The sequence below is a fragment of the Haematobia irritans genome, chromosome 2 (genome assembly GCF_050003625.1).
Source record: "Haematobia irritans isolate KBUSLIRL chromosome 2, ASM5000362v1, whole genome shotgun sequence".
Classification (NCBI taxonomy): domain Eukaryota; kingdom Metazoa; phylum Arthropoda; class Insecta; order Diptera; family Muscidae; genus Haematobia; species Haematobia irritans.
In genome coordinates, this window is record NC_134398.1 from 221,188,266 (window position 1) to 221,202,256 (window position 13,991).

Here is a 13,991-nt window from a genome sequence, read left to right on the forward strand (position 1 = left end):
AAATATAGCCTCCACATTAAACGATCCACAGAATTTACTTCTTATGCATTTTAAAGGTTGAATTACATACCATGCATTAATCCGTGTGTTGATGGGCAGATCGGTCTTCCATACTTAACAGGTTGGCTAATAAGTCCCCGGTCTAACAAAGAAAAACACATATTTTTTTTTTTGTCAAAATTAGTTTTTATTATTCAACATAGTTCCCTTCAAGAGCGATACAACGATTATAACGACCTTCCAATTTTTTGATACCTTCGGTTTTGCATCGAAATAGGCCTCAGTTTCGGCAGCCAAATTTTTTCCCTTCGAGCATCCTTTTGAGGTCTGAGAACAAGAAAAAGTCGCTGGGGGCCAGATCTGGAAAATACGGTGGGTGGGGAAGCAATTCGAAGCCCAATTCATGAATTTTTGCCATCGTTCTCAATGACTTGTGGCACGGTGCGTTGTCTTGGTGGAACAACACTTTTTTCTTCTTCATATGGGGCCGTTTTGTCGCGATTTCGACCTTCAAATGCTCCAATAACGCCATATAATAGTCACTGTTGATGGTTTTTCCCTTCTCAAGATAATCGATAAAAATTATTCCATGTGCATCCAAAAAAAAAGAGGCTATTACCTTGCCAGCGGACTTTTGAGTCTTTCCACGCTTCGGAGACGGTTCACCGGTCGCTGTCCACTCAGCCGACTGTCGATTGGACTCAGGAGTGTAGTGATGGAGCCATGTTTCATCCATTGTTACATATCGACGGAAAAACTCGGATGTATTACGAGTTAACAGCTGCAAACACCGCTCAGAATCATCAACACGTTGTTGTTTTTGGCCAAATGTGAGCTCGCGCGGCACCCATTTTGCACAGAGCTTCCGCGTATCAAAATATTGATGAATGATATGACCAACACGTTCCTTTGATATCTTCAAGGCTTCTGCTATCTCGATCGACTTCATTTTACGGTCATTCAAAATCATTTTGTGGATTTTTTTGATGTTTTCGTCGGTAACCTCCTCTTTCGGGCGTCCACTGCGTTCACCGTCCTCCGTGCTCATTTCACCACGCTTGAATTTTGCATACCAATCAATTATTATTGATTTCCCTGGGCAGAGTCTGGATACTCATTATCAAGCCAAGTTTTTGCTTCCACCGTATTTTTTCCCTTCAGAAAACAGTATTTTATCAAAACACGAAATTGCTTTTTTCCATTTTTTTTTCACAATAACAAAAGTTGCTTCACAAAAGACGCTCTATCTCACAAACTAATTGACTTACAGACGTCAAATTTTGACACGAATCATTTAAAGGTTGGTACTATATAAAAATAATATGCATTTAATACTAGCGACGCCATCTATGTGTCAGACCGGGGACTTATCATCCAACCTGTTATAACATCCTAAACGTGGAATTACGTTGCATTGATGGAAGGGTTGATTTTTTTATATTTGAGGACTCGAGCCCAGCTGCTGCTTTCAATGACATGGAAGGAAAGAATCCATTGCACCAACCAGCAAAAAAAGAACTTCCAAAAAAGTAGTTTGGATCCCCAATTTGTGATCCGGAAGTAGTGCAAACTCTGATCATCTCTAATGAATTTTACATTGGCTTGTCATAGGATGGAAGTACTCCATTTTTGGATACTTTGCATTGCTTTAGAAGTTGTACCTGGAAAGTTCATTTGCACTAATAGAAAAAAATGCGTTTCGCAATCGTGAACAGACGTTGTCAAAATTGAACGGAAACGTTCACACAAAAACAAAACGGAATGTTCACGATTTCGTCCACGGGCGTTCACGATTTCATTAACGGCATTCATTTGTTCTTTGACCATGAAAAGTCTTAGACGTTTTTATGGCAATTCTGCCGTTGGTGCAATGTGCTAAGGCGACTGTTAACGCGTATCGTACTGGCAACACAGGTTCGAGTCACGGTAGAGGAAATCTTTTTTAATTTTGTTTATAAATTCGTAACCATTACGTTTTCAGATCATGAATGCTGATTATTAAAAATCGGAAGTGGAAAAAAATGTATGGGGTATTCCGGGATGTGATTTAAAAGAAATTGTTGTGGAACAACTTCCAATTTTTGCTGGGCACGATGGATCTAGCGCTTTACCAGCCCAGCAAAAAAATTTGGAAGTTCTTCCAAAGGCATAACTTTAAAAACACTTCCAGAAGATGCACTCCCAATGATGTTCTTTATTTTAACTACCCAGGAAGTTTTTTTAATTAAATTTTTTATAACTTGGTTTTTTTCATACTTTTAATGGATAATTTTAGCTTTTTTGTTTCAATTATGTTAAATTTTGTCGAAAAAAATGCTAAATCCAATCTGAAAAAATTGTGAATTTTTGAAAATATTTGAGGTCAAGGTTAGGTTAGGTGGCAGCCCGATGTATCAGGCTCACTTAGACTATTCAGTCCATTGTGATACCACATTGGTGAACTTCTCTCTTATCACTGAGTGCTGCCCGATTCCATGTTAAGCTCAATGACAAGGGACCTCTTTTTTATAGCCGAGTCCGAACGGCGTTCCACATTGCAGTGAAACCACTTAGAGAAGCAAGGATCAAACGTTTCCGAGAAGCGTTAGAATCCATTAAAAATTATAAAAATTATTGACAAAATATCACAGAATTTTTAGATCCAAAACATTGAATTTGGATCACACCTAAAGAAGTGATGCAAATTCAGTGCAACGTCAGTTGAAATGGAGGACTTTCGTTCTATGACAAGCCCATGTTAAATTTATCGCTTCTGCGTCAATTTTGCACCACTTCCGGATCCAAAAAGAACATTTTCATTACTTTTTTGGCGACGCTTTTTTTGCTGGGAGATCAATATTTGTAAATGTATCAAATGACATCCCTAATTATTACGCACCTAAATGAAACCTACAGAGTAAACAGACATACCACATAGCCCCTTAAAACAATCTAACTAAGGATGATACATCAACAACACCACCTACCCATGGGTATCCTTGTTTCTCTCGTCTCATTTCATTTATATGAGGGCGCTTGTATGTGTAAATATATTTACGTATGTTTGTTAATGTTTGAAGGATACTTTGCATAAGAAGAATTCTGCTTCACATTGCATTGTGTGGTGTTTTTGTATTTTTGATGAGATAAAACGACCATTCAGTTCTGGAGAAGGTCTTGAACGCTTGTAAATTTAAAAAACAAAAGATCCTGTTTGGTTCTGGGAGTATTGTTCGTTTATTGTTTTTCTTCTTCCTCACTTCATTCATTCATTAGCGTTTTATTCAAATAAGATGTATGTATATATCCATGGATTTTGTTGCGATATGCGTTATTTAGTTTGGAGAATTTTTTTCTTTGTCTTCGTCAAATGAAAGAAAAAGTAAGTTTATGTTCCATAAGTTTTTTTTTTTTGTGCATTGGATACAAGGTTACACGTCTGTTACACGACCTTTTACCATATGGAAATATTTATTGGGAGATAGGGCTTACTTGAAGATGAAAATTTATTCAAAATTAATTGATTTTAATATAATTTAGTTTAGTACAATATACTATATTTTAAGTATATTCTCAGAACTGAAAACTCTAGTTAGCCTAAATATTGTCCACATGTTTCAGGTGTCCACTTATGAGAGATTAATTTTAATTTGATAATATAATAAATAAATTTAGTATAGGATTTTCACTTCAAATGAAACTTTTTTACAATGCGAAGGAAACCTCTTAGAATAAACAATAAAAACAATAAAACAAAACGAAAATTCGGTGTAAAAGATATTGTAATGACGACTTTTCGTTGTTTGTCAATAGATGTTTAGTGCCGTCTATTATTGTGGCATACCATTTGATATGGTGTTGGGAAAGTGTGATTTAAGCTTCATTTAACCAAAAAAATTAAATTCCGAAAAATTTTAAAAAGATTTCACTTGTTCAAATATGATTGAAAATAATGGAAAAATTTGTTTACAGGTTGGCTGATAAGTCCCCGGTCTAACAAAGAAAAACACATTTTATTTGTCAAAATTCGTTTTTATTATTCAACATAGTTCCCTTCAAAAGCGATACAACGATTATAACGACCTTCCAATTTTTTGATACCATTTTGCCTCAAAAGAGGCCTCAGTTTCGGCGATCACCTCTTTATTGCAGCCAATTTTTTACCCTGCGAGCATCCTTTTGAGGTCTGAGAACAAGAAAATGTCGCTGGGGGCCAGATCTGGAGAATACGGTGGGTGGTTTGGTTAGGTTAGATTATGTGGTAGCCCGATGTATCAGGCTCACTTAGACTATTCAGTCCATTGTGATACCACAGTGGTGAACTTCTCTCTTATCACTGAGTGCTGCCCGATTCCATGATAAGCTCAATGACAAGGGACCTCCTTTTTATAGCCGAGTCCGAACGGCGTTCCACATTCCAGTGAAACCACTTAGAGAAGCTTTGAAATCCTCAGAAATGTCACCAGCATTACTGAGGTGGGATAATCCACCGCTGAAAAACTTTTTGGTGTTCGGTCGTAGCAGGAATCGAACCCACGACCTTGTGTATGCAAGGCGGGCATGCTAACCATTGCACCACGGTGGGTGGGGAAGCAATTCGAAACCCAATTCATGAATTTTTCCCATCGTTCTCAATGACTTGTGGCACGGTGCGTTGTCTTGGTGGAACAACACTTTTTTATTCTTCATTTGGGGCCGTTTTGCCGCCATTTCGACCTTCAAACGCTCCAATAACGTCATATAATAGTCACTGTTGATGGGTTTTCCCTTCTCAAGATAATCGATAAAAATTATTCCATGCGCAACCCAAAAACCAGAGGCCATTACTTTGCCAGCGGACTTTTGAGTCTTTCCACGCTTCGGAGACGGTTCACCGGTCGCTGACCACTCAGCCGACTGTCGATTGGACTCAGGAGTGTAGTGATGGAGCCATGTTTCATCCATTGTCACATATCGACGGAAAAACTCGGGTGTATTACGAGTTAACAGCTGCAAATCACCACGTTGTTGTTTTTGGTCAAATGTGAGCTCGCGCGGCACCCATTTTGCACAGAGCTGCCGCATATCCAAATATTGATGAATGATATGACCAACACGTTCCTTTGATATCTTTAAGGCCACTGCTATCTCGATCAACTTCATTTTACGGTCATTCAAAATCATTTTGTGGATTTTTTTTATGTTTTCGTCGGTAACCACCTCTTTCGGGCGTCCACTGCGTTCACCGTCCTCCATGCTCATTTCACCACGCTTGAATTTTGCATACCAATCAATTATTGCACAGATAAAAATTTCACGAAAATTTTTCCAATTAAAATCTTAATTGAGTTTTAAAAAATATTCAATTAAAAATTTAATTGATTCAACAAATTTTTTAATTAAAATAAAAATCAATCACACAAATTAATAGTATCAATTAAATATTTAATTGGATCAATTAATTTTTTAATTGACTGTCAATTAATTTTTTAATTGATACTATCATTTCTGTGATTGAAGACATTTCAATTAAAAAATTAATTGGATCAATTAATTTCGTGATTGAATCAGAAAAAAATTTTTTTGTGTGTGTTGATTTCCCTGGGTCAGAGTCCGGAAACTCATTATCAAGCCAAGTTTTTGCTTCCACCGTATTTTTCCCCTTCAGAAAACAGTATTTTATCAAAACACGAAATTCCTTTTTTTCCATCTTTTTTCACAATAACAAAAGTTGCTTCACAAAAGACGCTCTATCTCACAAACTAATTGACTTACAGATGTCAAATTTTGACACGAATCATTTGAAGGTTGGTACTATATAAAATAATATGCGTTTAATACTAGCGACGCCATCTATTTGTCAGACCGGGGACTTATCAGCCAACCTGTTACATTTTGAAAATTAAAAATTGAAAAGAATTTTTGAACGAAGGCGATATCAGTTCATGTAGGCGATATCAGTTCATGTAACGCACATCCGTTCTGTAGAATATGGCAGATGCACATCGCTCTGATCGACCAATCCTTGAAAAAGTCAATGAACATATGAAAAACATAGATCTTGACATAGCCAAAGAACTAGGATTATATGTGAGCGTAAAGTCTACAGGAGTCGAGCAAAAATTTTATGACTCCAGCTCCGAAATACAACTTTGACAAAATTTTCTAAAAAAAATAAAATTTTAACAAAATTTTATATAAAAATAAAATTTTGATAAACTTTTTAATAAAAATACAATTGTGACAAAATTTTCTTTAAAAATACAACTTTGACTAAATTTTCCAAAAAAATAAAATTTTGACAAAATTTTCTATAAAAATAAAATTTTGACAAAATTTTCAATAAAAATACAATTTTCTGAAAAAAATTAAATTTTGACAAAATTTTCTATAAAAATAAATAAAATGTTGATAAAATTTTCAATAAAAATACAATTGTGACAAAATTTTCTTTCAAAGTACAACTTGACAAAATTTTCTAAAAAAAATAAAATTTTGACAAAATTTTCTATAAAAATAAAATTTTGACAATATTTTCAATAAAAATACAATTTTGACCAAATTTTCCAAAATAAAATAAAATTTTGACAAAATCTTCAATAAAAATATAATGTTGATCAAATTTACTATAGAAATAAAATTTAAAAAAAAAATGTTCATAGAAATAAAATTTTGACCAAATTTAAAAATAGAAGCCTGAGAAAACTATAAAAATAAGACTAAAATTTCTATAGAAATAAAATACAGACAAAATTTTTATAGAAATAAAATTTTGACAAAATAAGATTTTTTTTGCTTGGTAGTTTTTTGGTAAAAGTTTCTCCAAATTTTGGTAGATTATTTTTAGCTCGAGTGGCAACAGTGTCAGGACAACGTTATACTGACTCGGAAAGAACTTAGAATGCTTGGCTGCCATTCACCATGGCTAGATTAGTTCCGGTATAGTGGCAGGTTCATTTAGATGGAATGTACACATTTTAAACAGAATAGTGGTGAACTTCTCTCATATTATGAGTGCTGCCCAATTCTGTGTGTAGCTCAACAACAAGGGAGCTCCATTTTATAGGCGTGCCGGTACGGCACTTCACATTGCAATGATACCACTTAGAAAAGTTTTAAAAACTCAGATATGCCACCAGAATAAACCACAGATGAAAAATTTTTTTGTGTTTGGTCGAATTTGGGATTGAACCTATAAACCCGTAACCGCAAAAGTTGTACACATATGTAAAAAGGGCAAGAGAAAGACAACGAAAATAGCCCATATTTGGTTCAATGAAGTTCATTATATATGTATACAAAATGTGTTGATGTTTGATTAGATATCATATTAACGATCATATTCCTTCCTTTCCCCCTATAGTAGAAATCGTTAGCATAAATTCGGGAAATCCATCCAATTTGTAGCACTTGATCCCTTTTTTTTGTTTTTTTTTTGCATTAACTCGTGTACCAATGACAACAGTACTTGTAAATGGAGTCTATAATTTTATTTTGTTTTTCAATGAACGTAATTCAATTTCCAATTCAACTTTTCCTTTACTTTCATTTTCATACTAACATACAGTGTTTGTTCGCTCCATTGAACTCCATCGTAAAACGGTCGTCACCGTTTTTATGCTTTTTGATTTTATACACGTCATCAAACGCCCACTCGCTTGCACTCTGGTAGTATATGATTTGACAAGAAAGAAATATAAAAATTTCATTTTTATATCACCAAAGTCGACGGCAACTTTTTGCAAATCATTCATGTCGTTGATGGACAGTAACTCGGTACTATTCAACAATTGTAGATTAGGAAATTAAAGATTAAGAAAATTTTATTTCTATAGGAAATTTCGCCAAAATTTTATTTCTATAGGAAATTTCGTCAAAATTTTATTTCTAAAGAAAATTTTGTCAAAATTTTATATCATATTTGTTGTTTTGATCCCAGCTTAAAACCCATTGCGTTGACTAAACTAAAAGAGTAGCTTAACCAACAGAGGAAACGAATGTTTGTCAAATTTATTTGGCCAAAGCCCTTTAGACTGCAAGATGGTTGGATGGACGCACGTTTCGGAATTACCACATTCCTCATCAGTATCCTCTACTTGCAGCAAAACTATCAACCAACTATCAGAACAAATTCTGGTAGTTCCTCTGTTGGTTAATCTACTCTTGTAGTTTAGTCAACGCAATGGTTTTTAAGCTGAGATCAAAACAACAAATATGATTTAAGTACTAATCATAGAAAGTTTTGTCAAAATTTTATTTCTATAGAACATTTTATCAACATTTTATTTCTATAGAAAATTTTGTCAAAATTTTATTTCTATAGAAAATTTTGTCAAAATTTTATTTCTATAGAAAATTTTGTCAAAATTTTATTTCTATAGAAAATTTTGTCAATATTTTTTTTTTCTATAGAAAATTTTGTAAAAATTTGGTCAAAATTTTATTTCTATAGACGATTTTATCAAAATTTAATTTCTATAGAAAATTTTATTTCTTAGAAAATTTTGTCAAAATTTTATTTCTATAGAAAATTTTATTTCTGTAGAAAATTATGTCAAAATTTTATTTCTATGGAAAATTTTGTCAAAATTGTATTTCTATAGAAATTTTATAGAAATACAATTTATTTCTATGAAAAATTTGGTCAAAATTTTATTTCTATAGAAAATTTTGTCAACATTTTATTTCTATGGAAAATTTTGTTAAAATTTTATTTCTGTAGAAAATTTTGTCGAAATTTTATTTCTATAGAAAATTTTGTCGAAATTTTATTTCTGTAGAAAATGTCGTCAAAATTTCATTTCTATAGAAAAATTGTTATCAAAATTTTATTTCTATAGAAAATTTTATCAAAATTTTATTTCTGTAGAAAATTTTATCAAAATTTTATTTCTATAGAAAATTTTGTCAAAATGTTATTTCTATAGGAAATTTTGTCAAAATTTTATTTCTATAGAAAATATCGTCAAAATTTCATTTCTATAGAAAACTTTGTCAAAATTTTATTTCTATAGGACATTTTGTCAAAATTTTATTTCTATAGAAAATTTTATCAAAATTTTATTTCTATAAAAATTTTTTTCAATTTTTTTCAATAGAAAATTTTATGAAAATTTTATTTCTGTAGAAAATTTTGTCAAATTTTTATTTCTGTAGAAAATTTTGTTAAAATTTTATTTCTGTAGAAAATTTTGTCGAAATTTTATTTCTATAGAAAATTTTGTCGAAATGTTTGTTTCTATAGAAAATTTTGTCAAAATTTTGTTTCTAAATTTGTTTTGTCAAAATTTTATTTCTATAGAAAATTTTGTCAAAATTTTATTTCTATAGAAAATTTTGTCAAAATTGTATTTCTATAGAAAATTTTATGTCTATAGAAAATTTTGTCAAAATTTTATTTCTATAGAAAATTTTGTCAAAATTTAATTTCCATAGAAAATTTTGTCACACTTTTATTTCTAAAGAATATTTTGTATAAGACATTCTCCTTATTTTTGTCAAAATTTTATTTCTTAGAAAATTTTGTCAAAATTTTATTTCTATAGAAAATTTTGTCAAAATTTTATTTCTATAGAAAATGTCGTCAAAATTTAATTTCTATAGAAAATTTTGTCAAAATTTTATTTCTAAAGAAAATTTTGTCAAAATGTCATTTCTATAGGAAATTTTGTCAAAATTTCATTTCTATAGGAAATTTTGTCAAAATTTCATTTCTATAGGAAATTTTGTCAAAATTTCATTTCTATAGGAAATTTTGTCAAAATTTCATTTCTATAGAAAATTTTGTCAAAATTTTATTTCTATAGAAAATTTTATCAAAATTTTACTTCTATAGAAAATTTTGTCAAATTTTTATTTCTATCGAAAATTTTGTCAAAATTTTATTTCTATAGGAGATTTTGTCAAAATTGTATTTCTATAGGAGATTTTGTCAAAATTTTATTTCTATGGAAAATTTTGTTAAAATTTTATTTCTGTAGAAAATTTTGTCAAAATTTTATTTCTATAGAAAATTTTGTCAACATTTTATTTCTATAGAAAATTTTGTTAAAATATTATTTCTGTAGAAAATGTTGTCAAAATTTTATTTCTATAGGATATTTTGTCAAAATTTTATTTCTATAGAAAATGTCGTCAAAATTTCATTTCTATAGAAAAATTGGTCAAAATTTTATTTCTATAGGACATTTTGTCAAAATTTTATTTTTATAGAAAATGTTATCAAAATTTTATTTCTATAGAAAATTTTATCAAATTTTTTTTTTTCAATAGAAAATTTTATGAAAATTTTATTTCTATAGGAAATTTTGTCAAAATTTTATTTCTATAGAAAATGTCGTCAAAATTTCATTTCTATAGAAAAATTGGTCAAAATTTTATTTCTAAAGGACATTTTGTCAAAATTTTATTTCTATAGAAAATTTTATCAAAATTTTATTTCTATAAAAAATTTTATCAATTTTTTTTTTTCAATAGAAAATTTTATGAAAATTTTATTTCTGTAGAAAATTTTGTCGAAATTTTATTTCTATAGAAAATGTTGTCGAAATGTTTGTTTCTATAGAAAATTTTGTCAAAATTTTGTTTCTAAATTTGTTTTGCCGAAATTTTATTTCTATAGAAATTTTTGTCGAAATTTTATTTCTATAGAATATTTTGTCAAAATTGTATTTCTATAGAAAATTTTATGTCTATAGAAAATTTTTTCAAAATTTTATTTCTATAGAAAATTTTGCCAAAATTTAATTTCCATAGAAAACTTTGTCACAATTTTATGTCTAAAGAATGTTTTGTAAAAATTGTATAAAACATTCTCCTTACCTACTGGACAAATAAAAAACGAACTTTTATATTTATTTTAGTTGGCCCATTAAATTGTTTTAAGACACCAGCTTCATTAAATAAAAACCAAACCACACAACTTGGCTTCTTTTAAACAAACAGAAAAATAATTTTCTTTAATTTCCCAGCCGCACAGAGCCCGCAAAACATGTTTCATATTTAACGAGCTTTAAAAGTTCAAAATATGTAGCAGGTTGTGCAGCAGCAATTTACGAAATTGTCATATGAATAACTGAGAACTAGTGGGACCCTAACTAAAAACATTCATGAAATACCCAGAATTTTTAATAAGGTAGATAATGTGAGCTGTGCAACAACAACTAAACGAAAACATAGGCGAATTTCTTTAGTTGTTACGGCACCATCGTAAAATGTTCCAAATTCTTTTTTTTTTTTTTGAGAAACTGCCACACATAATGAAATAGCTGTAGTGTGAGAATTATCCATTAAAAAGTGTTACAGTTCATGTTTAAGCTCCTCACCTATGGTGATCCCTAGTAACGGTAGTCTATGAAAAAAAAAACAAACAAAAAATCCTTAATAATATGGTTGTTATGAAATTATATTTCCCAGCATATTTACTCTATGGAGAAATGAAAGTATGTCATATTCAATGTAGGTAAATATAATTTAATGTCTTGAAAATACAATGGAGACAATGAAGAAATAAATAAGAATTTTGAGTAATTAAATTAAATTTAATTACATTAAATTATATTAAATTAAATTAAATTAAATTAAATTAAATTAAATTAAATTAAATTAAATTAAATTAAATTAAATTAAATTAAATTAAATTAAATTAAATTAAATTAAATTAAATTAAATTAAATTAAATTAAATTAAATTAAATTAAATTAAATTAAATTAAATTAAATTAAATTAAATTAAATTAAATTAAATTAAATTAAATTAAATTAAATTAAATTAAATTAAATTAAATTAAATTAAATTAAATTAAATTAAATTAAATTAAATTAAATTAAATTAAATTAAATTAAATTAAATTAAATTAAATTAAATTAAATTAAATTAAATTAAATTAAATTAAATTAAATTAAATTAAATTAAATTAAATTTAATTTAATTTAATTTAATTTAATTTAATTTAATTTAATTAAATTAAACTAAATTAAATTAAATTAAATTAAATTAAATTAATATAAATTAAATTAAATTAAATTAAATTAAATTAAATTAAATTAAATTAAATTAAATTAAATTAAATTAAATTAAATTAAATTAAATTAAATTAAATTAAATTAAATTAAATTAAATTAAATTAAATTAAATTAAATTAAATTAAATTAAATTAAATTAAATTAAATTAAATTAAATTAAATTAAATTAAATTAAATTAAATTAAATTAAATTAAATTAAATTAAATTAAATTAAATTAAATTAAATTAAATTAAATTAAATTAAATTAAATTAAATTAATTTAAATTAATTTAAATTAAATTAAATGTTTAAATAATTTAATCAATTTTAATTAATTAAATCGTTGTCGAAACAGAAATGCTCTTGATATTAACGAAATCGACTGTGGTTTTACAATAAAAGGGTTATTATTTACATAAAAAAATAAAAATGGTTATAGCAAAAGAACAAGGTTTGCGATACCCGTTTTCTAAACGTTTTAGTTTTTTGCGCGTGTATTCTATTTGTCCTTCTTTATGTAATTTTGCAACCATTACATTTTTCCCTAGACGTTATAATAATTTAAAGCTTAATATTAAAAAAAAAACAAATGTGTGTAATCTCTGTCATTTGCCACCTGATTACATGTATATCTTTGAATCATTTTATGATGTTACATTGTCTCATCTCGTTCCTCAACTCTTTGTTCTCTTTTGTCATTGTAGTGCTTCCTCCTTCTACCACAACATCATCATCGGGGGCGACAGCCACTTCAAACCACCAGCAGCAATATAAAATGCGAGATTCATTAAAACAACTACAGGAGATGAACGATCCAACACATTCCACACCACGTTCAAAGCAGCGTCTAATCAAAGTGGATTTCTCATTATTACAGGTAAGCATGCAGTACTACTCCCTCAATCAGTTAATGGTGATGAAGATGTTGACATCATAATAGGAAAATACCCATAGACATAGTAGGACCCCGTATCTAATTATATATGTATATGAAAATAATCGAATCATTGATGGTAACCACAATAATGCCGCAACTGGAGGAGGTTGCAGGTGACATTATAATATTGCATCTGTAATAATTGTATGTAATGAAAGTACAGAAGGTTGTACAAATGTCTGAGTGAATGACATTTTTGTTTGTTAAAATTTATGCAATATTGTTGGTTATTTGTGGTTATGAATTTAGAGGCATCCACAATTATTGTGAAGCAAATTCAAAAAAAAATATATATTTCTACACTCACATATGTTTTCCATCAAGACTGTGGAGCCAGAGATGCAGTCTGAAGTTTTTGCTGGAGTTAGACTCCTTAAAGTGTTGCTCATATTTTGTAAATATACAAATATTTAAGCAAATTAGACAATTTTGTGAAAATTTTATTTCTATAGAAAATGTTGTCAAAATTTTGTCATAATTACATTTCTATAGAAAATTTTGTCAAAATTTTATTTCTATAGAAAATTTTGTCAACATTTTATTTCTATAGAAAATTTTGTCAAAATTTTATTTCTATAGAAAATTTTGTCAAAATTTTATTTCTATAGAAAATTTTGTCAAAATTTTATTTCTATAGAAAATTTTGTCAAAATTTTATTTCTATAGCAAATTTTGTCAAAATTTTATTTCTATAGCAAATTTTGTCAAAAATTTATTTCTATAGAAAATTTTGTCAAAATTTTATTTCTATAGAAAATTTTGTCAAAATTTTATTTCTATAGAAAATTTTGTCAAAATTTTATTTCTATAGAAAATTTTGTCAAAATTTTATTTCTATAGAAATTTTTGTCAAAATTTTATTTCTATAGAAATTTTTGTCAAAATTTTATTTCTATAGAAAATTTTGTCAAAAGTTTATTTCTATAGCACATTTTGTCAAAATTATATTGGTACAGAAAATCTTGTCAAAATTTTATTTCTATAGAAAATTTTGTCAAAATTTTATTTCAATAGGAAATTTTGTTAAATTTTATCGATATAGAAAATTTTGCCAACATTTTATTTCTATAGAAAATTTTACCAAAATTTTGT

At 28.2% G+C, this 13,991-nt stretch overlaps 1 protein-coding gene across 4 annotated transcripts in view; it reads left to right on the forward strand.

Annotated features, from left to right (window-relative positions):
- spir (spire type actin nucleation factor) overlaps window positions 1-13,991 on the forward strand; it is a 247,795-nt gene that overhangs the window by 210,394 nt on the left and 23,410 nt on the right. For all 4 annotated transcript variants that reach the window (XM_075297497.1, XM_075297500.1, XM_075297499.1 and 1 more), the window contains exon 11: window positions 12,667-12,839. In XM_075297497.1, the coding sequence (XP_075153612.1) occupies window positions 12,667-12,839 (173 nt within the window). The remainder of the gene's footprint in view (window positions 1-12,666; window positions 12,840-13,991) is intronic.